Source organism: Zootoca vivipara, chromosome 7, assembly GCF_965207765.1.
Source record: "Zootoca vivipara chromosome 7, rZooViv2.hap1.1, whole genome shotgun sequence".
NCBI classification, from domain to species: Eukaryota; Metazoa; Chordata; class Lepidosauria; order Squamata; family Lacertidae; genus Zootoca; species Zootoca vivipara.
The window spans coordinates 32,711,596-32,737,354 of NC_142590.1; the positions used below are offsets into that span (position 1 = coordinate 32,711,596).

The window sequence follows — 25,759 nt, forward strand, 5'->3', positions numbered from 1 at the left end:
GCTCTCGCGAGATCCCTCCGACAAGATGGCGGCGCGGTCTAGCCGCTGAGAGGAGCGGCAGGTGGAAGACGGTTCGGAAGGAGCGCTAAGCCCCCTCGGCCTACGGGGAGTCCCTGGGCGGCGGGCGGCGAGTGTGTGTGGCGGCAAGGGGGGATGCAGCCCGGAAGAGACCCCCCGCTGAGGCTCTGAGCTCGCCAAGCCCCCCGCAGCAGCGACTGCGGCGCCGCTTCTCCCCGCCGGGGCCCCCCAGCGCCCGGAGCCGCCGCTGGCGATGACCGGAGAGAAGCTGCGCTCGCTGCGCAGGGACCACAAGCCCAGCAAGGAGGACGGGGACCTGCTGGCGCCCGGAGAAGAAGAGGCGGCAGCCGCGCCAGGCAGCGGCGGCGGGGGCGCCTTCACAGGGGGCCGGCCGGGGGCCGGCAAAAGCGGCCGCGCCGGGAGCCACCGCATCTTCACCACCAACCACCACCGGCTGCCACTCAAGGGGGGAACCGGCGGGTCGGCCGCCGCCGAACTGGACAAGAGCCCGTCGGCGCAGTTCCCCGTGCACGAGTGCGTCTTCAAGGGGGACGTCAGGCGGCTGTCGGCTCTGATCCGCACGCAGGGCATCGGTCAGAAGGACAGCCACGGTAAGCGGCCACCCTGGGAGAAGGTCGAGCATCCCTGGGCCTCCCCGGAGTTAAGGAAATCCTCCTGCCCGGTCTCTCGAGCTCCGTTTTGTTTCCAGCGCGTTCTCAGCGCGCTGTGTGTCTAACGCCCCCGTTATAGGCGCCTTGTGTTTCCCCCTCCGCTGGTCATCGCCCTTATTATGTGTTTTTCGGCACTGCATCTCCCCATCCCGATCTTTTCTGCAGTGGCGGGGGACGGCTGCGCACCGGCTTGCTACCGGTTAAACCTCTCTATCCGCGATCATCTTATCCTAGATGTGGATCGACCTGAGATCTCTCTTCACCTCCCTTGGCACCTGTGTCTGCTATTACGCTTGGGCATCTCATGCCCTAAACCGATCCTGACCCAGTAAAGAAGCTTTAGTTCAGAAAGGCTTCTGGAGCGTCATGTCTAATGGGGGGGGGGGATGTTAATAAGCCTGTTTTAAATAGCACGAAGTAAGTGACAGAACTACTGCTATCCCAGTTCTTAATGTGATAAGAAACTTTGATCAAACCTGTGTATGTGTCATAGCTGCCAAGTTCTCCCTTTTTTTAGGGAAATTCCCTTATGCTTCCTCACGAGAAAAGGGAAAACTTGGCAGCTATGGTATGTGTATATGCACACGTATGCTTGTTTAATACGCTTTAGAGAGGAATTGGCTCCTGTGCTGATTTCTAAATTGCCTACAAGAATGCTGATGGGGCAGTGTACTTCCTGAACTTGAAAAACATATTATGCTTTTATTTTATCCAGTGGAAATTGGAGTAAAGGTTGACGACTCACTTAGTCATTGGCTATCCGAATGAATACAATTTCCCTGCCTTTGAAGGCGGAACTGGAGGAATTATTTTTTCATGTAAACAAAACAGCTAATGTGTATAGGATCTCTCCTTTCTCTCAGAGTGGATGTACCAATCAAAAGTGCAGACATGGTTATTTTCCATCCACCCCCCTCTATTTGTGATGCTTCTGATTCTTGTACAGGCCTGTGTGAGTCTAATAACAATATACAGTACTTTGAAGTATCATGTTAGTTCTGAAGTAGGAATGAACACTTTCTGATCTGAAACAGTTGTAGTCAACCATAGTTGTTAGCAGAAATGCTTCCTTTACTAAGAGATTCCCAATGCGCAAATAGTGTTATTTGGGGAGGCTCTTCTGCTGCAGTCAGATGCACCTTCGGAAGTACTACCTGTTGAATTCATTGCATTCTGAGTTATATTGGAGTACAGTACATGCAATCTCTTCTCTCTCTTCCCATTGGAAGGACCTTCATATAAAACAAGGTTGGGGAACTTTTGGCCCTCTAGATGTTTCTGAGCTACAACTCCCACCAACCCCAGCAAGCATGGCCAGTGGCCAGGGATGATGGGACTTATAGTTCAGAAACATCTGGAAAGCCAGAGGACAAAGCATATAGATTAGGAACTATTCCTTTACATCAAATGCACCCTGGCATTTTGAGGTCTTTGGTCAATAATATATCACAGGGACTAAGGTAGGCATAGGCAAACTCAGCCCTCCAGATATTTTGGGACTACAACTCCCATCATCCCTGACCACTGGCTAGGGATGATGGGAGTTGTAGTCCCAAAACATCTGGAGGGCAAAGTTTGCCTATGCCTGGATTAGGGAAACAAAGGTGATTTTCTTTCTTTTTATTAAAGATTTCTTAGTTTACAAAAATACATGCATTGTCTCTTTTTTCAAGTTATGTTTTCCACAGATTAGTTTCGTTTGTTGTGAGACATTAGTGTTGCATGCACAAAGGTGATTTTCTGTTGGGTAAAAAGCTCAGATTGCTATTACAGTGAAGACCTGGCAGCATGCATTTTCTTGTTTAGAAATTTCCCCAGAAAATTATGCCCCAGGATGCCAAAAAATAATCGGTTGGAGTTGTAATGAACTTCAAACTGCCCTTCAGAGCAAAAGCTTTACAATCAAAACAGTTTCAGAACAAAAGAAATATTTGGAAAGATTGTTTCGCACATAACAAGATGATTTACCAGTAGTTGTAACCCAGGGAGCTTGATAATCAGATAGACTAGCCTTTTGGTTAGACTAGAGATGGCTTAATGTGGTTGAATCTGACCTGCCTTGTTGTACTAGTGTGTGTTAGAACATCTGACAGCCACAGAGAGAGAGAGAGCTGCATGTGCAATGTTTATAACACTGCCCTGGGTTAAATCAGCACTGCTGAGGCTGTGTGCACAATGATATTCCAGCAAAAACTGACCCCTGATTTTTAGCCTATTGCACATTTTCATCAAGTAATTAAATCTGCATGTATTACTAAAAATAGTCTTAAAGAAAAGTGTTTATATGTTCTGATTTATATACAGCATCTCACATCTTGTGCAAGGGGAGACAGAGGGTTATATTCCAGGGGTGGTGTGTATGTGCAAAAATGTGTACAGTATAGTCAAACCACTCCCTTGGAAACACCCCCATGCTAGCAATCTTACTTTTCGGAGTCGGTGTGTCAAATGGGTCTTAAAATCTGCCCCCCTTAACAAGGCAGAAAGCTTTTAAGCTCTTTGCCTTGCTTACTGGGCTCTGGCTGGCCCTTGCAAGATCTCATGTAGTCACCTGTGTTCCTGCGAAATCTTCCCAGAGCCTCCCAGAACCTGGTAAGCAAGCGGAGAACTCAAAAGTTTAAGCTCTCCGCCTTCCGTGCATTTAATTTGTGCAAATTCAACTGGCTGGCTGTCAACCACGTAAAATCAAAACGTAAGTTAAATGTGTCAGTTGTGAATGACTATTATAGTGTGAGAGAAGGGGAAATATATCTTCTAAGATGTTGCTTGTCATTTATAACTTGTATGAACAATTAGACAATATTTTAATAAACTGCTGATTGATCAGCGGCATGAGCTATCAGCAGCTATTACGGATATTATTAACTGGGGGCAGGTTATTTTATGTGACCATTGGTTGAATCCCTGCTCAAGTACTGTCACTTGTAAAACCTCTTCTCCCCCAGTGAAACCCTTGGGGGGAGGGCTCAGCAGATACCCAAGAACAGCATGCAGAGAAGGAGTGGGGAGACAATTCTGTCTGGCAAACTACAATGCTTGTGCAGATGGCATTTCATCACAGTTCAATATTGGACACCACCCTTAGGGTGGTATAAGCGTCCTGCTTATCTTATCATTCTTGTTTGATTTTTCCAGCCATTGCATTTCTTAACTGCCATAAAAATAAAAGTTAAGGTTCTGAAGCAGCTGATTTCTCTGTCCAGTGTGAAATTCTGTACAAGTATATTGCAACAATACAATACTCATTATTCTGTTTTTACATAACTGTAAGCTGTAATATTTTATAGTAATTATGTATTTTGAGTGACTTCAAGCTCTCTGGTTTTCATTAAGGTACTTCTAATAACATACCTTGTCTGTAAAACTGGATCAATGCAATGAATAAATAAAACGTGCTGTTTAATTTTTTATTAGAATATATCCCTTATGTGTAGTGACCTACATACATCAGTTTTGATAACATTGGAGACTTTACGGGCCTTAATTAATTTAGAGTGACGGAATGTCACTTGGTTTCTTTCTTTTTCTTTCCAATATTCTTTAATTATTCCTGTCCTCTTAATTGCCCAGGAGTAAAACTGAAGATTGACCCAATACAGATAATGTATCAAAGTGAATTGTCATATGATTTAACACTGCTTATTCTTTATTGTCAAATTTACAATAGTAGGTTTGCTATATTTAACTCATAATTGATTTTAGGATCATTTATCAGTGTGAAACTTGATGTTTTATTCAGTCTGATTACTGATTTAAAATCTTTTTTGTTTGTTTATTCGTTTAAATAGGAAACACTCCTTTACATCTTGCTGTGATGCTGGGGCATAAAGGTTGGTAAGACTTCATTTATATTTGCTAAAAAAATATATGTTTGCAGCATCAAACGTAGCAACTAGAGTCTCCAGATCATATTTCTCAAAACACGGAAAAAGGAATAACAGAGCACACAAGGGGAGAATTCACCTTCTCACAGCTTTCCCTAGATCATGGTGGTCGTGGCTGTTGGGAACTGCAGTTGGATAAAGGAGAAATACATCTCATTCACAGAGCTCATGTGAAAATGCAGCCAGTGCTGTTTTACTGTGAGCTGGGGGCATGGTCACACTTGTGCTTTTCAGTGCCCTTTGCTTCTGAATGGCAAGAGCTGCTCAGAAGGTTATGGGGAGGGGAGTTCCCTGCACATGTCTACCACGCCCAGTCCTGAATCCTTGCCATTATTACTTTATTGCAAGGGGCAAGAAGGCGCACGGAGAAAAGGGTCCGTATTGCCCCTTGCTTGTCTTGCTTAAGAGAATATTCCAAGTAAATTGGAACAAAGTTTGGTAGGCAGAGAAGCTATGAGATGCTATTCAGAACTATCTGCAAAAGTTCAGAAAAATTAATGAAGGCTGCTGCCTTCATTTCATTTTCTCCAGATCCAGTCAAGTTAGGAACCAGGCTAGTTATAATAATTGGTCCTAAAAGCTAGAATATTAATAATGGAATAAGACTGTTCCCTCTTTTAAAATTAAAGGAATTCAACAAAGGCCATATCAGAGCTTTTGTAGAGCAGGGGACTGTGGACTATGAGAGAGGCTGTTTCAGAGAGGATAAGATAGCTACTATCAGGTGCACAAGCGCCTTCATTCTCTGTTCAAGCCCTACCAGTGCAACATAATGCAGTGTACATTGCTGGCAGATGTGGAAGCTTCTAACCCTCTGCCTCTCCAGTTACTGAAATGCCTTTTCAGTATTAAATAGGTGTTGGATAGAAGATTCTCAGGTTATTAGAAATTTGTAATGCAGACCCTGCAGAATAGCTCAGTCAGAAGAACATTGGGCAAAAAGGTTCCTGCATTTGCCAGTTAAGCAATTTTAGTGGAAAGTTCATTTATTATCCCGAAGGCATTGCTGTCATAACAATCAACACTGAAAGCGGATATTCTTTGGGAATTGATTCTTGGATTAGTAGATCCCTTACTGTGAAATCAGTTGCTCTCCATTAACTTCCTTTCCACCCTTTACCCTCAGACTCCAGGATCAAACTGGTTTATGAGGCTCAACTCTGTATAGAGCCACTACAGTCTGTCTTGTGCACTTAGTACCCTATTGTCAAATGACCTCAGCAAAATTGCTTTGTCTTCCCTTTTCTACTTATCCTTGACTTTACTGCTTTTGATACTGTTGATTACCCTCTTGTGCCTAACACTCTTCATGCCTGAGGTTTCTCTGACTCTTCCTACTAATCTAATCACTCTTTCAGCATTTCCGCTGGGGAGAAGCTCTCACTTTCTGCTTTCACCCTCTCAGTCTGATACCTAAGATTCATTCTACGTGCTCTGTTATCTTTCCTCTGATTTGCATTGCGTGTGCCTTTTTTTTTTTTGCCAATGTCACCACCCCACCCTCTTGTTGATTTTTGTGCTACTCAGGTTTATTTGATTCCTTTCTCTCCTTTGCACCCATATTTAGTCTTTGCACCAGAGCATCTTATTTTAAGATACTGTGGCTTTAGTGGGTGGGATGTGTTTGACTGCCCTTTATGTTGGTTGGCATCCGCCTGTCTTGGGAGGCACTGGAAGAGTACGCCATCAAGACTAAGTCAAACCATTGGAAATCAATATGGGAGAGGCATGTTTTGTTTTGGGTAGTTGAAAGTGTCTGGTTGTGCTGATGCAGGTGTACCATGGCTTTTATTTTGTTTTAGGTTTATATTTGTTTCATTTTAAGTTGTTTTGAGTTTACTTTTTTTGTTTAAAATGGCAGCTTTTATTTCTTGTTCAAGTAGAATAGCAGTGTAGTATAGGATATAAAGTTCTTTGTAATTCCCAATTAATTTAAAACTGTAAGCCATAAGTGTTGTCTCCATTCCTCATTTTCCACTGGACTCGTTGGTTTACTTGCCTAGTTAAGATATAGCGCCAAACAATCCCATCTGCTCAGTGTACTTTGTGCGATGGGGACACTGCTCTGGGGACTCTGGGAATTGCTGAAAGTCTGTCTACCTCCCTGTCCTCCTGATGGAAGCCTCTGTTGCAGGCATAGGCAACCTTGGCTCTCCAGATGTTTTGGAACTACAACTCCCATTATCCCTGACCACTGCCCCTGTTAGCTAGGGATCATGGGAATTGTAGTTCCAAAACATCTGGAGAGCCAAGGTTGCCTATGCCTGCTCTGTTGGATCAAAGAGACTTCTGTCAGCAGAACAACATCATTTGGATACAACTCAAACACTAGGTTGTATCTAGCTGTGACTGCAAGCCTAACCCCACTTAACTTGTGAGTAACTACCATTGAATTCAATAGTCTTCTGAGTAGATACAGTTAAGAATGCAGCCTGAGTAATAGAACAGATGTATTGAAGTCACATTCACTTAATGTTAGCCATGAGTATGACTTACTTAAATACCACCCAATAGATTTTGCTTTGCACCAAATGCTACATAAATGGTTTCAAATACAAAATAGGTCATTGGTTAGCTTGATTTTATGTGCTGCTCAAACTTCAGTAAGTTCAAAACTTGTTTACATCAGTATTTTTGTCAAACTGTTAAGTGGCTTTTCACAGAGAAGCAATCTGATGGTCTTATTTGGAAAATAATTATTGTCTCATACTTTGTTATAGAATGTGCCCACCTGCTTTTGGCCCACAATGCTCCTGTGAAAGTGAAAAACGCTCAGGGATGGAGTCCTCTCGCAGAAGCCATCAGCTATGGAGATAGACAAATGAGTAAGAAACTGTCACTCTGGTTGTCTGGACATAAATACAGGAAATCCATTTAGTCATTAAGATCAGCTTACTGCAAATTGTGACTGAAATGTGCAGATCATGAACATCTGATCTTGAGATATTTTTTAAAGGCCAGTGCTCATGTTAGGCTTTGCTGCAGATTGTCTGGGATAATTCCAGGCCTAGCTCAAGCTGCTCACATTAGTGATTCAAGCCTTAAATGATCTAGGCTCCAATTTTCTGTTTTTATTATTGTATTTTAAATTGCTGTAGCCTACCCTGGGACCTCATAGTGAAAGGCAGTTAATAAATTGCAACAACAATACCAATACAGTGGTACCTCTACTTACGAATAACTACTTACGAATGTTTCTACTTACGAACAGAGCTCCGTCCGCCATCTTGGGTGTGGTTTAGATAGGATTTTTTCAACTTACGAATGTGCGTTCGGAACGCATTAAATTCGTAAGTAGAGGTACCACTGTACTAGGATAGGTGCAAGGGTAAAGCTGTCTACCACTTAACTATGGTTATTAGATCAGGAATTGCTCACAGGAGCTTTCCTCCTCATTCATCTATTATCCCCAGTCATAATCATAGTTTAAGGTTTATACTGGCACTAGCAATAAGTATGACTAAATCAAGAGTGGCATTGTACTTTTGTTATTGTTAGGTAGGAGTTGGTCAACCAACAAGTGTTGAAATCTATGCTGTTTGGAGTTCTTCTTTAAGAAGGCAGTGTGGTGGTGCTATATTATCCTGCTTCTCAACTGAAACGTTCCCAAATTTTAAAAAACTGACTTGCTTGTTTTACCTTGCTTCTCAAGCTTTTGTAAAGACAAAGTCTTTCATGACTTATGAATAACATTTTCAGTTCAAATATAAACTTTTAGTTTTATTTGGCACAAATTACTGAGTGTTTGATTTAAGATGCAAGTTACTCTTGCTTAATATAACGTACGTATCAATTTTTTATTTATTTACATGTATCGTTCCAAAGCTATATTTACAACTTTTGCATTGCTACTTACATATAATGTTCAGGATGGGTGATTTATTCATTTAATTATATACAAGTGCAACAGAATACGGCATATGAAATGTTACGCTGTAGGTTAGCAGCTGAGTGTGCCTGATCAATGGTGTGTTGATGTACAGCTCCAGAACTTAAACAAGGGACTATTTTAAGCATAAGGAGCATTAGCATTATGGTCAAAGCTGAGAGGAGCATGTTTGTACCTGAATTTGGAAATGTCTTAATGAAAACTCCTCTACAGAAGCCCCAAATTGCTGTTTAAATTCCTTCAGAAAACAGTCTGGGAATTGTATGCCAGAGGTTTTGAAGAGGAAACAACATTGCTGTAACTGCATCATTTCCAAAAGGCAAACTCTCAGGAAAAGCACACATGTTGGCTTTGTGTGTGTTTATGAGACTCCGAATGATCTCCGATCCAGATTACTGATTAGATCACACTTTCAGTAACACTGGAACATCTAGTATTCTGAGATCTTTCACTTGCCCCTATGAAAGCTTTGTATATTTTTCTCTGAATGGTAGTATATGGCTTATTGTTGTCAGTTTACTTGATTGAATTTGTTTTATTTACTGGTATTTATTTGACAATACTTCTTACGTAACAAAAAGCTCGAAAAACTACCGGTACTAATTGACCAGAGCCGGCTCTGCCATTAGGCAGACTATGGTGGCTGTCTCAGGTGGCAGAAGCCCCCAAAGTGCAGAAGCAGCGCTGGTATCATCCAAAATTATGTGAAATCTTGTGGAGGGTGTAAGATCTTGTGCGATTTCAGCAGGATCTCACCTGTAATTGTCGCTGATGCTGATGCTGCTTCTCTGCCAGCAGTAGAGGCGGCAGAGTGAGTGAATAAGTGGCACCACCACCAGCAGGTATGGCAGTAGGGGCAAGACAAGGTGGCACTTCCTGTTTTGCCTCAAGCTGCATAACAGGACACACCGTCCCTGCAATTGATGCTGATTTCTCTTTTGCCACCAGCCATTACTAAAGGTTGTAAAGGCAGCTCCCAGCTTAGTGGATGCTTAACATGATTGCCTTTATATTGGACTTACAGTATATTTATTTAGTTACAGCACTACTAAGGAAACTGAAACAACAGTCTAGGGAAAGTGTTGAGGAAAAGCGACCTCGGTTATTAAAAGCTCTGAAAGAGGTAAGTTTGTAAGGATTTTCCCATCCATTATTGGAGAGTATGGAGTCATTATTTTTCAAACAATTTGTGTGTGATTGCCATTGTGTCTTCATTAAGTGCAAACAACTCAACACAGGCCTTTATTTCTGGGAATTGCTGGCTGAATTACATATTGCTTGCTAGTTGTGTCTTAGAATGACTGAAAATAGGTGACTTACCTTGCAGCAGTTACCCCTACCTAGTTAGAGAAAGAGTTTGGTGACTGGATGTGGCCTATGGGTTGTATGTTCTAAATTTGGGGTGTAGAGTTTTAGTGTTAAGTCTCTGCTATGGATCACAATTTAAAAATTAAGCTTCATTGTGAAAAAAATTATGTTTCTATTTTGGTTTTAAAGTCAAGCTGGGTTCATAATGCTTCGTTTATACTGTATGTAGCTTCTGCATTTTGAAGTTACAGTGAAATTGGAAGCTGATGTAAATATGTTAAAATATTTGAATAGCATTTAAACTGTGAGCCAGAGATCAGTTCCTAACATACCATAATTATTGATATAAGGAGAGACACAGTTTCCATTTGAGGGAAGGAAAAACTGCATTTGCACAGTTTCCATTTGTCATGCTAATTCCCATGGACAGAGAAGGCCTGTTTTGGAACTGGGTACATAAACTGGGTACATAAACTCAGTGGCTCCAATTCAAAGCAGGTTTTTCTGTTACATCATGCGTTCTCCAGCTACAAGGGCTGCTTCTGGGTATTCCTCACCCATGTACTTTAAGAGGTGCCACAGGTTCCTCATTTTGTTGATCTGGCTTAAAGTTGTAAAGCTTAGCTAGCATTTCATGATTAATTCCCTTGCTTCAGAAATAACTAGTTCTTCAGAAGAATGGCTTCATATAGCGATTATTATCTTGCACAGAAGGATGTTTTCTACAAACATAAGCTCTCAGTTAAGGAGCAGCTATCAAAAATTATCACCTACACTGACTGCTTTCAAAGGAGAAATGTATTGCTAAAAAAATAGTTATTCTTTGAAAAATCAAACCAAGCTGTTGTAGTTGTAGTAGTAGAATAATTTACACATTATATCTGATTGCAAGGTTAGGTCGATTCAGATATTGTATAGTTTGGGCTGTTATTATGAGTGTGTTACTTCTGTAATTCAGTAGATAAAACAAGAAAAACGAATTTACACTTTTTCTTCTTCTTTAAAAAGCTGTTAATGTGAAAGGTGTGCAAATCGAATCTTCAGTTAATACACACATACTCCAAAGTTTAGCATGTCCAAATGAAAGTTATGGTTGCTAGCATTTCCTGGGTGGGTGGACATGAAAGTCGTCATCAGTTTATTAACATTTAACAGAAATCCTGTTTCTCTCCAGCTAGGTGACTTCTATCTTGAACTTCACTGGGATTTTCAAAGTTGGGGTAAGATTTTAAAGATTTTTATGGAAATCATAGAATTTGTAGAGTTGGAAGGGATCACGAGAGTCATCTAGTTCAACCCTCTGCAATGCAGGAATCTTTTTGTCCATGACCCTGAGATTAAGAGTATTGTTCTCTGCCGACTGAGCTATCCAGTCTAAATACTTATTTCTCCAGAATAGACTTTTTATTTGGAATGATTGGATTTTCAGCACTCAACAGGTTGTAGATTAAAAAATTCCTTCAGTAGCACCTTAAAGACCAACTAAGTTTTTATTTTGGTATGAGCTTTTGTGTGCATGCATAGTTATGCAAAAGCACAAACATAGTTGGAATTTAATCCAGACATCTTCTACAAATCGAAAGGTTCTTTCTGTTCACAGATGGGACTCTGATCCCGTGGGGACTCGTGGCTGGGTTATACCTGCAGATGGAAGGAAAATGTAATTTTTGCTGATTTCCCCTACATGCCCAGTTCCACTTCCTACACTGTTTCAGAAGGTCACCCAACCTTTTGGATCATATTTTCAGGGGGCATAGGGTGCTGCAGAGGAAAAGAAGAGTCTCCTCCCTGCAGGACCATCAAGTAGTTTGAGTTCCACCGAAGACATCTGGATCCAGCCCCTTTGTGTTTGTTACTTTTTGTAGTGCTTGATGGTGATGTAATATTTCTTGATCCTCGAACCATGGTTAAGAGATTGGGAGCATTCTCTAGATTCCCTGTAAACTCAGTCACCATTCTGGCAGCCACATTCTGGATTTGTTGTAGTTTCTGGGTAACCCCATGTGGAGTGTATTGCAGTAGTCCAAGCAGGAGATAACCAGAACATGCACCTCTCTGGCGAGGCAGAGTGGTGCAGGTAGGGTCAGGCAGGTAGGGTCTCAGCCAGTGTACCAGATGGAGCTGGTAGACAGCCGCCCTGGACACAGAATTGAGCTGCCCCTCCGTGGACAGCTGAGCATAAAATATCAAAAGTGCTTTCCTGCTTGTCAGAATTCAAACAACTGAAATGTGTTTTGCCACTCTTTGGTGGAAGAGATTACACTCTTTAAATCAGTTACAGTTCTATCGGCTTCAATTCTAGTGGAGCTGTTGGATCAGACTGAAGGCCTGTCTAATCCAGCATCCTGCTTTCCACAGTGGTCAACCTCTAGGAACCCCATAAGCAGGCCATGGAGCAACAGGCCCCTTGTGTTGTTAATCTGCAGTGACTGGTATTTGGAGGAAGGGTGCCTGTGGGCATTGCATGCAGTGGCAGAGCTTCATGCTCCAGCACCCGGGGGTGTGGAAAGCAGGCGGGGCGGGGCTGGCGCACGTCCTGGGGGCGTGGCACTCAGCACGGGTGGGGGACAGCCGCGATGGCACCCCACCGGGATTGCGCTGCCGAGGGTGGTGCGCTCCCCCCGCACTCCTCTTCCTCCGCCAGTGATTGGGTGTACTATACAGCTATCATGATTAATAGCTTTACAGATGGCTCTGTTTTAGTTGCTTTGTTGGGTGTGTTTATATATGATTTGGTTGATAGTTTTTATTTTGTGTGCTGTATGCTGAATGGATACATTAGAAGGACATTAATGGTAACAGGGTGTCATTTTTACCCTAAATGCAGTGCCTTTACTTTCCCGAATCCTGCCTTCTGATGCATGTAAAATATACAAACAAGGTATAAATATCAGGTAAGAATAGTCTTCACCTTGGAAGGGTTACACCGGGGATGGAGAACCTGTGGCCCTCCAGATGCTACTGGAATTCGACTCCCATGATCCTTTACCACAAAGCATGCTTACTGGGGTTGATGTGAGTTGTAGTTAACATCTGAAGGACTACAAATTACCCATCCCTGGACTATACTAAACGTAATGATGTTTAAATATTGAGTTTTAATTCTATTGCCAATGTCGTCATGTATTTCCAAATTTCAGACCCTGTTGTGGTGTGGGTGAAAAGGATAAGATGCACATTCACAGAGCCTTTTGATCTGTGTTTCCTCTGCAGTCGCCTTAATGTTCCAAAACGTTGCCCTGCAGAGTGACATCCAACATAGTGCAAGGAGTTGCAACTAAGAGGGGAAATTGCACAGCCACCTGCATGTGTGGAGTTGGGCTCATGAGCTTGAACAACTGTACAAGTATTGGAGTTTATTACAAAAAACATTATTTAAAGAAGATAAGTCTACAAGAGTTACCAGTGGTCTGCATAGCTGTGATTACCTGTAGCCGAATATTGGCATAGCTGCCTGTTAGGTGATTGGATGATTCTAAACAAGTGAAGATGACTTTGGGTTTCTTTTTAACTAAAGATGTTGCTATTTAAGCAGGTTTTTGTCAAAGGGAAATTTCCACGTCTTGCTAACTTTTAAATTAAATGGAATATATATTCTGTGTAGTACTGAAAGAAGCAAAATAAACTCTTCAGTCTGGCTACATACTTAATCTAATGGGAATTTTGCACTACCTTCTTATCTGAGTGAGATTTCAGCACTACTGTTAGCTGTTAAAATTCACCTTATTGTACTGTGTGTGGAGAATTTTTCATATACAGGAATTCTCTATTCAGACATGTACTATCAGCAAGTTTGTTCTTCTGCTAAAGCTAAACTTCTCAGACTTACCTGCTTTGATCTTGTGAATTCACTAGAATTCTCTGAACAGAACTTGCATAGTAGTGGTGGCAGAAGTTCTCTGTTGTAGGAATATTTTCTCTCTTTTGGTGGAGACTCAAAAGATTTGATAGGACAAGATATTGTTGTCTATTTTAGGTTGTACGCAATGAAATGCACATGGAAGGGAGTGAGCTGCCCCATCCCTGCCTCTCCCAGCAGTCAGGAGAACTTGCTGGGCTGTAGCACAGGATGCTGTGGGGAAAGCAGGCAAGGGAAATGATTGCTGAAAATTGGGTAGAGGTATCTTGTAAGCAGAAGCTCTTCTTGCTGAAGGTGGCCACACAATTTTTGCTTGCTTCTGTCACATTTTAGCCCATCCCATTCAGCAGATGGTTAAAAGTCATTCCAAGGGTTGTAGGTGACCCTGGTTGTGCAGGGTTCTAAATTACTCCATGAGCAGTAAGTCTACTCTATAAGTAGTAAGTTTACTCCATGAGTAGAGGAGGCTCCCTGCTTCATACTTCACCCTCTTCTTTTGGAGGGTGATGGGCAGAGTGATACAAGGGGCAGATCTTAGCACACTCATCCCTGCTTGTATGTTGCCTTTGCACACAAATAGCACACCCAGACAGGGCTGATCTCTGGTTCAAATATTGCTTCTAAAAAAAAAAAATATCTCACTGGTTCCTTGACTTGTACAATTTTGCGAACTAATATTCTGGATCAGCTGAAGTATTGGAATGTTCCCCTCCCCCAGGCTTGACACAACACTCATAGATTTTACTGACATGAAGTGCCAACGAGGGGACTTGAGCTTCATTTTCAATGGTGACGCTGCACCCTCTGAATCCTTTGTAGTTTTAGACAACGAACAAAAAGTTTACCAGCGAATACACCACGAGGTAAGCTGCAGCACCGCAAGTAAAATATTTCACAACGCTACACAAAAACAAAGCAAAATATGTTTCCTGCTGTTTTGTGCCCCAAATAAATGATTTGTTTTTAAAAATGTACAAGGTAGTTGCAAGATAGTGTTAGTCTGGTATCAGACACGTAAGGCTGCAGTCCTCTGTGCCCTTACTTGGGAACGTTTCCATTGAACATAGTAGACATGTATGGAGGAGGGCTATAATTCCACTGCCGTTTTTTCTCTTATGTTTAATATTGCCTTGCAGGATACGTAGTTGGTTAACAGTTCTGCTGCAAACAATATTAAACCCCTTTTCTGTATAGATTGCTATTGTCCTCCCAAAATATATTTATTACTTACGTAGCAGTGACAGTAATATGATGTACATCTAGGGTTTGAGAATTCAGAAGGCTGCAGAAGACTAATTTACACTGAAGGTTTCCAAAGGGAACATGTGAATGTGTAGCTTTAGAAAGAAGCTGAAATCAAATGGAAAGTAATCTTGTACCTGAGAATGTATATCAGTGGGAGACATGGTGTACTCATACTTGCAGTGGTTAAGACTGCTACCTAATGGAATTATTACTGGAAGGCTTCTGTTTATTTCAGGCAGAAATTGGACAGGGAGAGGATAACAAATCTGTTTAAATAATTTGGGTTTTTAAAAAAACCCCAAACCACAGAATTATATTGTTGCTTTTTCAGGAATCTGAGATGGAAACAGAGGAGGAAGTTGACATTTTGATGAGCAGCGATATTTATTCAGCAACATTATCAACCAAATCAATCACCTTCACACGTGCCCAAACAGGATGGCTTTTTCGAGAAGATAAAACAGTAAGACTTTTAAATAACTATTTTAAGACATCTATCCATCCTGTGCTAGTGTGCCCTAGACAAAATGGCTGTAAGGCAGGTGAAATGTGGGACAAACATATAGGCTGTCAGTTTTGCTTTCCCAGTCATCCGGATTGGGAGAAGGGTGGATGTTAAAAGTTACGGTTATAAGAAAAAATAGTGAAATATATAGAAACGAGACATTAGAGGCAAGGACATAAGCAGTTGGCAGGTAGGCAATAAATGAAAAGACTAGATGTGTTTCAGTAGAAGTTTTGCATTTTGGCTCAAATGTGTTTTATTTTTGTGTGTTTGCAGGAAAGGGTAGGAAACTTTTTGGCAGACTTCTACCTGGTTAATGGACTTGTCTTAGAATCAAGGAAAAGACGGGAACATCTCAGTGAGGAAGATATTCTTCGAAACAAGGCTATTATGGAAAGCTTGAGTAAAGGTGGAAACTTGATGGAACAAAATTTTGAGGTACAGTTAAAAGTTCTGTTTAAATTGAACCGTTAACAACAGATGGCCTTTTACTGGCCTAGTTCACACGTAATGCTAAGCCAAGCCATTGCTGAGTGTGAATATGCAAGTGTGCAGGTACTCACAGCAGAAATCGCGATCACTTTGGTCCACTCCCTGTCCTCTTGCTGCCACACTAGCTCGAGCTTCAGCCATGGCCTGGCTTAGCATTACAGCCAAACCTACGCACATGGTATGTCTTGTTCAAGACATTCCAGGAGTTATAGCCAAGGTTTGCTCTTGTCCTGATGCTTGTGATTTATCTGGGGGAGACAAAAAGTATTTCTTTAGCAGGTGGCTATCCTTAAGAAATGCTTATATTTTTGTGCACAGCTCTTCAGGCATGCTAACATGTGTAGACTTCTGCTTCATGCCTAAGTGATTGGTTGTTGTTCATTTCTCAGGAGTGCAGTGTTCTAATTTTGGACTAGCCCCAATTTACTCTTCTTCAGATTGGCAAATGTTGGAGAAAGCACGAGACACAGATGTTCTTTTAGACAAGATGATGGTAGCTTACTAAGTAGTAAAGTGCTTTTGATTTACAAATAATTCCCATTTGTTTTCTTTAACAGCCTGTCAGGAGGCAGTCCCTTACTCCACCTCCACCAAACACAATTACATGGGAGGAGTACATATCTGCTGAAAATGGAAAGTGAGTATTAAATACATATAGTGTGTGTATATAGCCGCTGCTACGTATATACTTAATGTTTTCAAAACATAATGGGGTGGATCAAGTCTTGACATGAATTGAGGTTCTTTTCACAGGACACTCCACTGGGAGGAGGGAGATTATTTTTCACCAATTCCTCCTTTCCTGTGAAATGTCACCCAGGAGGACCTTCTAGGACAGGGGTCGGCAAATTTTTTTAGTCGTGGGCTGGTCCACTGTCCCTCAGACCTTGTGGTGGGCCGGAGAAGCGGCACGAGGGGCGGGGGAGCTGGAAGAAGAGGCGAGGGGGGGCAAGTAGTTCTTCTCCCCAGCCCCAGCCGCTGTGCTTACCTTCCCAGGGGCTGCCACCGCCACCCCTTCTCATGGGTAGGCAGAGTGAGCTTTTTCAGCAGGGGCCGGTCCACTGTCCCTCAGACCCTCAGGCCGGACTATATTTTGAAAAAAAATATGAACTAATTCCTATGCCCCACAAATAACCCAGAGATGCATTTTAAATAAAAGGACACATTCTACTCATGTAAAAACATGCTGATTCCTGGACCGTCCGTGGGCCGGATTTAGAAGGTGATTGGGCCACATCCGGCCCCCGGGCCTTAGTTTGGGGACCCTGTATGAGACCATTCTTCCTATTGCTGCAGTAAAGCCTTATTAATTTGAAAACAGAAATATCTGCTTAAAGTTGCACACACAGGTTTTAGACTGACCCCAATGCGTTTAGGTCCCATTGATTTCGATGGTGTAAAATCAATCCTTTTCTCACAGGAATCAAATATGTCCTTTATATTTGGTGTGATTTATCTTGAAGAAAAGTAGTATGATAAGATTACTAGAGCTAAAGCAGCTATCTCGAATTTGGTCAATATTAGTGGCATCAAATCAAAGCCTTTTTCATCCTAGATTTTAACTGTGTCAACACTACTGTTTAACCCTCAATTCATGCTCTTCTCTTTGTTTTAATAACATCTTAAACTGATTATATATGCCTCATTGTTTTTACTTTTTCACATGCTTGACCAAATCAGAAGTGGTCTCTTCATTTTGGACTTTCATGGGTTTGGGGTGAAATGGTAATGAAGGCTTGACTAAACATAAGATGACAAGTCTCTAATATTGATGGACTTGGAGAGCTTTGGATGACTGGAGATTTTTCAGATGCCTCAACATGTCCTTACTTGCAAATTTTGGAATGCAATATCTTTCGTAACACTATTCAGAGGGTTGGCTCCAGCATTCCAGCAGCATCTCCAACTGGAGAGGGTGGGGGAGGCCTTTTTGCCAATTCCTCCCACCCTCCCACAGCCCCATGGAAAAATGCTCTGGAGGGTGGGAGACACCCAAAAATTATCCCACCATGGAATATGGCACTGTGGGCTTCATGAGGAAGATGAGACTTTTGCTGGATCTCACTTCCTTCCAAGGTTTGAGGGAGCCCTTCTCTTTGTGGAAAGATAACTCTGGATCCAACCCAAAATTTACAAGTTTAAATGTAAATATTAAGGAACAGTTCTAAGTTTCTAAACAAAATTGCACTCAAGGAAGACAGTCTGTTTCAGTATGAATTTCTTCCATATTTACACATTGGTCCAGCAGAAGTTGTTTGATCACAGAAATTAGGAAGTAATATGCTGGTATCTATTCATTTTTTTTAAAGGCTTCCACACTATTTCCATTCTAGTTTCCAATGGCCAGTATCCAAAGAACTGTGAAACTAGTTCTCATGACCATTGGGCTCCATGTCACACTTGCAAAATGTTTTTGAAATGGTATGAGGGTTTGCTCTTCAAAGTCAAAAGACAAATCCCCCTTGGGCTCATCTGAATAGCTTTTTAGATCCTAGTCCTAGATTCTTAACTGTGTGAAATCATATGGCCAAAGTGTGTATGTGTATTTATATTTTTCTCTTTTTTACAAACTTCTATTCAGTTGCTTTAATCTGTTAGTGCCTGGGCAGCTTGCCCAATTTGGCAGTTTGTGCTATCTGAACTTTTCCAGGCTTCGTTAAACAACTTCTGTTAACCTGTTTTCCTGCACAAGAGAAATGCATTCCAATTTCTTATTGTTTTTATGAATTATGTCTCTAGGGAGGTTTTAATTTTTATTTTCTTTAACTTAGAGCACCTCATTTGGGTAGGGAACTGGTCTGCAAAGAAAGCAAGAAAACATTTAAAGCCACAATAGCCATGAGCCAAGAATTTCCTCTAGGAATTGAATCGTAAGTCTCAAACTGTCCACTACAAAAGTTTGTGAAAGGGCATGTGATGAATCTAAAATATGCTGATATGTATAAAATTTTGCTTGTTCCAAAGACTGCAGTATAATGCATTGCCATAGAATGAATGGAAAAACATGTTGCCTGCCATAGGTTCACCTTTACAGTGATCCAATTTTGTTGTAGTTTCTCCAATATTCTTAAATGTAAAGTTCTCCAATTTTATCCAGACATCTCAAGTCCTCTGTATTCTGTTCTCAAATCTGAAAAGAAAAAAGAAAAGAAAAGAAATGTGTATGATTGATTTATTCTGCATCTACGAGCCAAAGAGCTTTCCATGTTTTGGCAGATTTGTCAAGTAGAAGAAAAATCTGGGGTGAAGGAGGTTGAACTTTGGCTAGTAGGATTGTGGGACAAGGAATAGGAATCGTAAGGGTGGGGTTGAAGTTACGGAAGATAATGAACCCCTGTAAGAATGGGCACTGGAGGCCTTGTAAGCAAGATGTTGGGTTCTGAATCCTTTCAGTGGTGTACCCATACTAGTACATTCATTGTACAGTGGTACCTTGACATATGAATGCTTCGACTTCCGAAGGTTTCGACTTACGAAGTCGACAACCCCGGAAGTCCTTTTGCCGCGCGTGTGTTCTGCACCTGCGCAGAAGCGCAAAATCGCGCTTCACACATGCGCAGAATGGGCGCTTCGACATCCGAAAACCTTGACTTACGAAGAGCGCCGCAGAACGGATCGTCTTCGTAAGTCGAGGTACCACTGTACTTCTGATCTGAATAAGTTAGCCACTTAACATCAATGCTGTGGAGGAGATGTGAAAAAAATGAATGACAGATATTTGGAATAATTCAGGTGAATATATAGTGACTTGGAAAAGTCTAGTTTTTGAAGTGTGATGCTTTTCCAGATCTCTTATTATTTGTGTGCCCTGATGAGAAGTTTTCCAACATCTCTAAAGATGTTGTTCTCAGTCCCTAAACTGGAATTTTTGGAAGAGTCTTCCTGTTATGATTCAAAAGGAAGCTTGTTTTAAGCTTGAAGCTTTACTACTGGAGTTCTTAATAAGTTTTAGTTTCAAAACCTATTGAAATCCTGAGATGCAAAACTCACCTAACAGAAAATAAATGAGTGCTAAAACTCAGTTTTACCCAAAGTAGAAACAACCTGGAAATCCTCCCACCAAGTCATTTGAAGCCTGCTGCAGTTTGGATGCTCAGTTGTGACTATCTCTGAGCTGCATTGGACCAAAGTTATATGAGACTATTTAGCTTATTCTTTCTTCACCTACATTGTGCTAACAAAAATGGTTCAATGTAATTACTTGATTTGATTCAGTGGCCATGAACAATAGCATCTTTCCCTCGGCATGTGTCTTGGCTCGGTTTGCAGTGATTTGCTGAGATGACATCTCTCTTTTTCTTACAGTGCACTGATTAGGAGTGTGTGGGTAAATCCTAAAGCTGCTAAGAGATGAAATTGTTACGTATGTGTGTGTGTTTTCCCCCCCTCCAGGTTATTGAATGTTTTAGAAGTAATTGCACCCTTCAAGCACTTTAACAAACTGCGGGAGTTTGTGCAGATGAAACTACCACCAGGTTTTCCTGTAAAGTTAGGTGAGCTGTCAGTTTGTATTTCATCAATTAAAAGTGACTGTCTGCCCTGCCAAGAGCATGGATTGTATTTAAAAGTCTTTTAATCTTTGTGGTGAGAAATGCAGTGGGCTTTCACTCAGGCTTTAACAGGAAGATAGTCAGATCCTGGAGAGAAGCTAGCATGCCACTTCATAGTGTACTGAGTGGAATGTACACAATAATAGAAAGTGAAGTTATTGCATGTGTAGCAAAAGTAGGCAACATAGGAAACACATTTAGCATTTGGAGATACAGTGTATATGGAAGGGAGATTAACCCTTTTCTGCATGCCCATAGTCTCTGATGAAAATCACTTGTTTTCTTCATAGTCTTACTTCAAAGCTAGTGAATTTAGCCAATGAGAAGTGTGGCAATAGAGTAAGGCTGGAGACAGCATTTCACAAGAGGCAAAAGTGGTTTAATATCTTAGGGCATTGTCCCCTCTGATAAAGCAGGCTAGTAGGTTTTCCCAAATATACAAAAACCTGCCAAACTATTTATCCAAAATCCAAAAACGGGATGAGTACACACCACAAGCAACGATTCAGTTTTCTTGAACAAAATTCATCTGCCTGCTACCCAAAGTTTCTGCAGAAGCTTACTGGGTATCATAGAAAACACGGAAGTCACACAGTCAGTGCCCAGGGATTTGCTTTGTTATGATGATACAGAGTTAAACCGAGTTTGTCAGTGCTTTAACATTGTTGGAGGCTAACATTGTGCTCTTTTCTTAACAAATGAGAACAGTGAGGAGCGCAAGTATTTGCTAGAAGTGTGAACAGAGTTGTACAATGAACATTTTTTAAAAATATATTTTCACTCTGCCCCTTAAGGGCAAGCAATCTCAAGCTACTTTACAGTAAGTTAAAAACAATCTACACATATCCCTCCAGAAAGGACCAGAACCACTGTGAACAGTGCCTCCAACCCCTCCTCTGATATGCTGTTCCAGACAGATTACCAGGAAGCTGAGCAAGTGGGCTGGTGAATCCTTTTCTGCCTCAGAAATGCCCTTTTCCCATTGTGCCTTGTGCCTTTTCTAATCTCCCAATCCTTTGCTCTGTTCCTCCTAGATATACCTGTATTTCCAACCATCACAGCCACTGTGACTTTTCAGGAGTTTCGCTATGATGAGTTTGATGAATCAATCTTCACAATTCCTGATGACTACAAGGAGGACCCTAGCCGCTTTCCTGATCTCTAACTTAACTGGAAAGTTGGGAGTAAATAAAAAGAAGAAAATACCAGCATGTCACAGGGAGACGGGGAGAGAGAGGATGCAGATAGCCCACAGACATCTGTCTAAAAGTGGGTGAAGTACGAAGGGACAGAACTCGCTAAAATGAATCCAGAAAGGGAACACACCGTGAATCTCAATCAGTTGTACCATATAGCAAGCATCCATCTAGTGTCTAAACGAAAGCTGGTCTCCTGCTGTGTCACATGCATTTATACATCCAGACCTGCAAGCATGATAGCCTGGCACCTCAGTAAGTTCCCCCTGCCCCCCCCAAAAAAACTTACATAACAGCTATAAGGACTGTAATTTGTTCTTCTTTTTTTTTTTTACGTTTTTCGGTAATAAAAGCACTCTTGGACCATTAGCATAAAGAACTAAAATGTCTTACCTGGCTATTAGCCCTTTAAAATACCCATCTTACTTAAGCTGCTCTTATAACCTTCCTTCAAGCATTGTTTTCATATATTGTAAATTCTGTAATATTTGTCAGTAAATTGAGCATATAGTAGAAGGAATTGCTTTTCTGCAGACGAATGAACCAAATGGTAAGCATTTAAACAGTTGCATTCATTTACTGCAATACGTTTCAGAATTAGAGCCTTCACTCTGCAGGGAATAAGGTACCTCGTTTAGCACCTTAGTGCAATTCATTGTGGTGCTATTCATATTCTCTCCCCCCCCCCAGCAACCTATCATTTCTCCAGTGAAAGTTGTTACTAATATATAAATCTGCAGATATCCCATCTGCCTACCCCACCCAAGCTGGTCAGAAATGTCCTTGCTGTGTTGGTTGAAGAGCATGCTTGGAGATTATTAAACACCCCGCAGGTTGAATCACTGACATTCTTTTGGGTTCCTCAGAGTCATAAAAGCTGCCCATCAAACCTACTAAACTTGTATTTGTTATCCAGTAGTATTTGGGAATATACTGAATATATTACTACAATAATCTTGGTTTATGCTTTCATAAACCTAGATGTGAATAGGGATTGCAATAGATTGGGCGGCGGCGGGGGGGGGGGGGTTCAAAAATGAAAGTACAAGAATAATTAAGGTATTTCCAGCACGGGTAGCTACAGAAAGAAGAATGTTCATTTTTATTCAGAAGGGTTTGTTTTGTTTTTTTAAAAAAAATTAGAATCTTCATATGGTTCCACTGTATGAAACTTGAAGATAAACTAGCCTTTTTGGTCTACTGGAAAGAATGTGTCCAGAATTGTCAGTACTATGTTCATTTGTATTCCAAAGCTTATTAGCTTCCAGTGATGTGTAAATGTACAGAAATGTAAATATTTTCAAAGGTATATTCTTTGTGCAGTCTAGTCTTTTTTTCTTCTTCTTTTGGAAACTGCTCAAGTCACTTTCAGACTTAAGCCACTATGCTAGTTCACACACCCAGTGCTGGTGATAACTTGGAATGTCAAATGGGCCGAGGTGAGTCATAGTGCACAGTAAAACCAGGCTCTTGAGCCACATAAGCTTTGCCAGGAAAAAGGTTTCAAGCATATTCCCAAGTCCTATAGCTTTGTACTGTTGCAGTGTGCAGAGAGGAAACTCACGAGAAGAAAAATCTTCATGACCTAAATAAAATAGGGGCCCAAATGTTGGGCCCAATTCCACAAATACTGTAAATTTGTTTAAAGCTTCAATCCTGATTGATGTTGACAATGAAGACTGACAGTTCTGTGTGAGCACAGTCTGTTGGCTTAGTATATCATTGTAGCTGCCATATTGTGGAAAGTACCATTTCACTACCAGTATCCACTGTCAGAAGATATTGTCTGCCTGTAAATAGAAAATGAACTTTGAAGGCAGAGCTGTTTTGTCAATATTTTTTAATATAAAAAAATCATGGTGTTTCCCCTGCCAGATAATTTCTGTAGGAGACATTGGATTTGAAGGTGCTTGACACTTCACGTTACCTATCCTGGGAGTATTTCATAAAACAACTGAAATGCTTAAAAGGATATTTACAATGCTGTTCTCACACAAATGGTGTGTGGTATGGGCTTGATAGGTGATGGCCACTAAACTGTGGAAATATGCAATTGGTCATCTCCTACATATGTAAAATTACTGGGTAAATAATGCCAAAGTTGTTTTTATAGAGTTCTACAAAAATAAATGTTAGCCCATGAACTGTCAGACTAATGTCTAGCAAGTGGGTCTCCTTTCACGGTAACAAACAATGAACTTTGTGCTATTCAAGTCACAACCTTGTCCTTCTGTGAAGAAGGGCTTATACTGGGTGGAGGTGCTGCACCATTTTGGAGGACAGAAGTGATTTCGGAGCAATGTTATTCTGTTACACACCTACTTTAAATATTTCAGTTTATTATGTTGTATTTCATCCCGTTTAAAAAAAAATGTAGCTACATAAAGGGAGTTTGGTTTTGTTCCAGTAGTGGATTTTCAGGAAAAAGCAGCGCCCATTGTTGCTGGTCCCAGTCTGGCAAAACAGATGCATATACAAGCAGATCTTTGTTATGCATCAAGCTCCTGGTATGTCAATTCAGGTAGTTTAGCCACCCATGCAATAGGAATGTTGTACATTGACTCTGGGAAAAGAAACCTCAGTAAAGGGAGCTCCATACCCGCAGTAATATTCCCAAGAGTTTACTGCTGGATTAGGAAGTCTTGGATCTGAGAATTTGATGCTTGGTTATTAAAGAAGAGTAGACATAAATGAATCAAAATAATTTAGCACTTAGTAGTTAAGCACTTATATTTTCTGACATAGCAGTGGCACAGCTAGGAACTTCAGTTGGGCATTATTACTGTGTCCTGGAGAACATTTTAATCTTTCTCAAGGATTTTTTTTTAATCTCACAAGGGTATTGGGAAAGCGGGGTGGGTGCATTGTGAAGCAGCATTCATGCAAACTGTGCTAAAGTATTGCAATAGAAGAACCAGAAAGAGGCCAGGTTATAGGTTAAGTTGCATGCTTATAGGTCATTGTTGGATATAACATCTTTGGGAAGCACGAGTGTAAAGGAAGTAGCATCCTAAATATTTTAAACTGGTGCAAAAGTATACATGAACTTGACTTTTCTTTGAGGCTTCTGAAACTTCTCTGAAGTACAGTATGTCCTCTGAGAAACCAAGCGATGTGTATTGGTAGGCATAAATATGGAATCCTTTTAAAAAGAAAACCCTGAACTCTTCCTTAACCAAACTCAGTTTTACTGGTCTTCCAAATTATTGCTTTAACTTGTGGCAAAGGGAATAATCTTTCTTTCCAAGCAGCTGATGTTTGTCTCCTTATTTAAGTTTTAAACTGCAATTGATGGATACCTAGCAATTTTTATCAGATAGTACAACTGTGGATATAAATCTGTGCTGGAAACCTACTTTAAGTTGAAGCATAATATATTCAAAAAGTTCATTTTTAAATATAGACTTGTTGATTTTGATTCATTAAAAGTTAATTACATTATTTAAACTTTATTAACAAACTTCCTATAATGCTGCAATTTTTCTTTTGACAGTTTATAATTGTGAAAACCTAAAGTCATTTTTTTGGTATATTTCATGTGTTCTTTGTCTAATCTAAACTCACCTTCACTAATAGTGTTTTTGGTTGTACCACTTAGAATAAAGACCAAAATATGCTGTTTGCTTTTGAGACTGAACATATGGACGTTTTCAGAAATCTATATTCTACCATGTGTGGACACTTCCTCCTTATTAGAGGAAGGCTAAAGAAAAAGGATGTTACAGTGTATCACTTTCACAAGGACATTTTATTGGTCAATTTTTCAATAAAATCCTCAATTTTCAGTGCATCTTTGTTGTTTTCAGTCTCTAACCTTATGGGGTGAGCCTTATACTCGTCAAGATGAAATCAGCTGAGCAGTACTCTATTGACACTATTTCCTTTTGAGACTAGTCAAGGAGAGACTTTGTAAAGGAGAGTGAGCTCTTTTCCCCCTCAGCAGGATTCTAGTCAAGACGACAGCTTCAAAAATGGGTACGAAAGCTATATTTTGGCACAGAACGTGGGAGCCAAGGCAATTCACCTCTCCTTAGGTGGCCCATGCAAGTGCAAGTGGGACAGTTCAGTTATTAAAATGTTGATAAATTCCTCAAACCGAGTGACTCCAACAACAGGGGAAAGACCACCTTTCGATACCAAGA

The 25,759-nt window shown here is 40.9% G+C and overlaps 1 protein-coding gene across 1 annotated transcript; it reads left to right on the top strand.

The window, feature by feature from the left end:
- ANKRD13C (ankyrin repeat domain 13C) lies at positions 1 to 25,405 on the top strand. The gene is made up of 13 exons (XM_035124120.3): positions 1 to 629; positions 4,478 to 4,519; positions 7,294 to 7,398; positions 9,500 to 9,585; positions 10,945 to 10,990; positions 12,598 to 12,664; positions 14,348 to 14,492; positions 15,206 to 15,337; positions 15,656 to 15,817; positions 16,429 to 16,508; positions 18,643 to 18,741; positions 20,264 to 20,364; positions 21,456 to 25,405. The coding sequence occupies exons 1-13, from the start codon at positions 272 to 274 to the stop codon at positions 21,584 to 21,586; spliced, it is 1,554 nt and encodes a 517-aa protein (XP_034980011.1). The 5' UTR covers positions 1 to 271; the 3' UTR covers positions 21,587 to 25,405.
- The last annotated feature ends 354 nt before the right edge of the window (positions 25,406 to 25,759 follow it).

Coding starts and splice junctions, on each gene's coding strand:
- ANKRD13C (XM_035124120.3), top strand. CDS start 272: ATGACCGGAGAGAAGCTGCGCTCGCTGCGCAGGGACCACAAGCCCAGC. Junction 14,493..15,205: donor ACCAGCGAATACACCACGAG/GTAAGCTGCAGC, acceptor TTGCTTTTTCAG/GAATCTGAGATGGAAACAGA. Junction 20,365..21,455: donor AGGTTTTCCTGTAAAGTTAG/GTGAGCTGTCAG, acceptor TGTTCCTCCTAG/ATATACCTGTATTTCCAACC.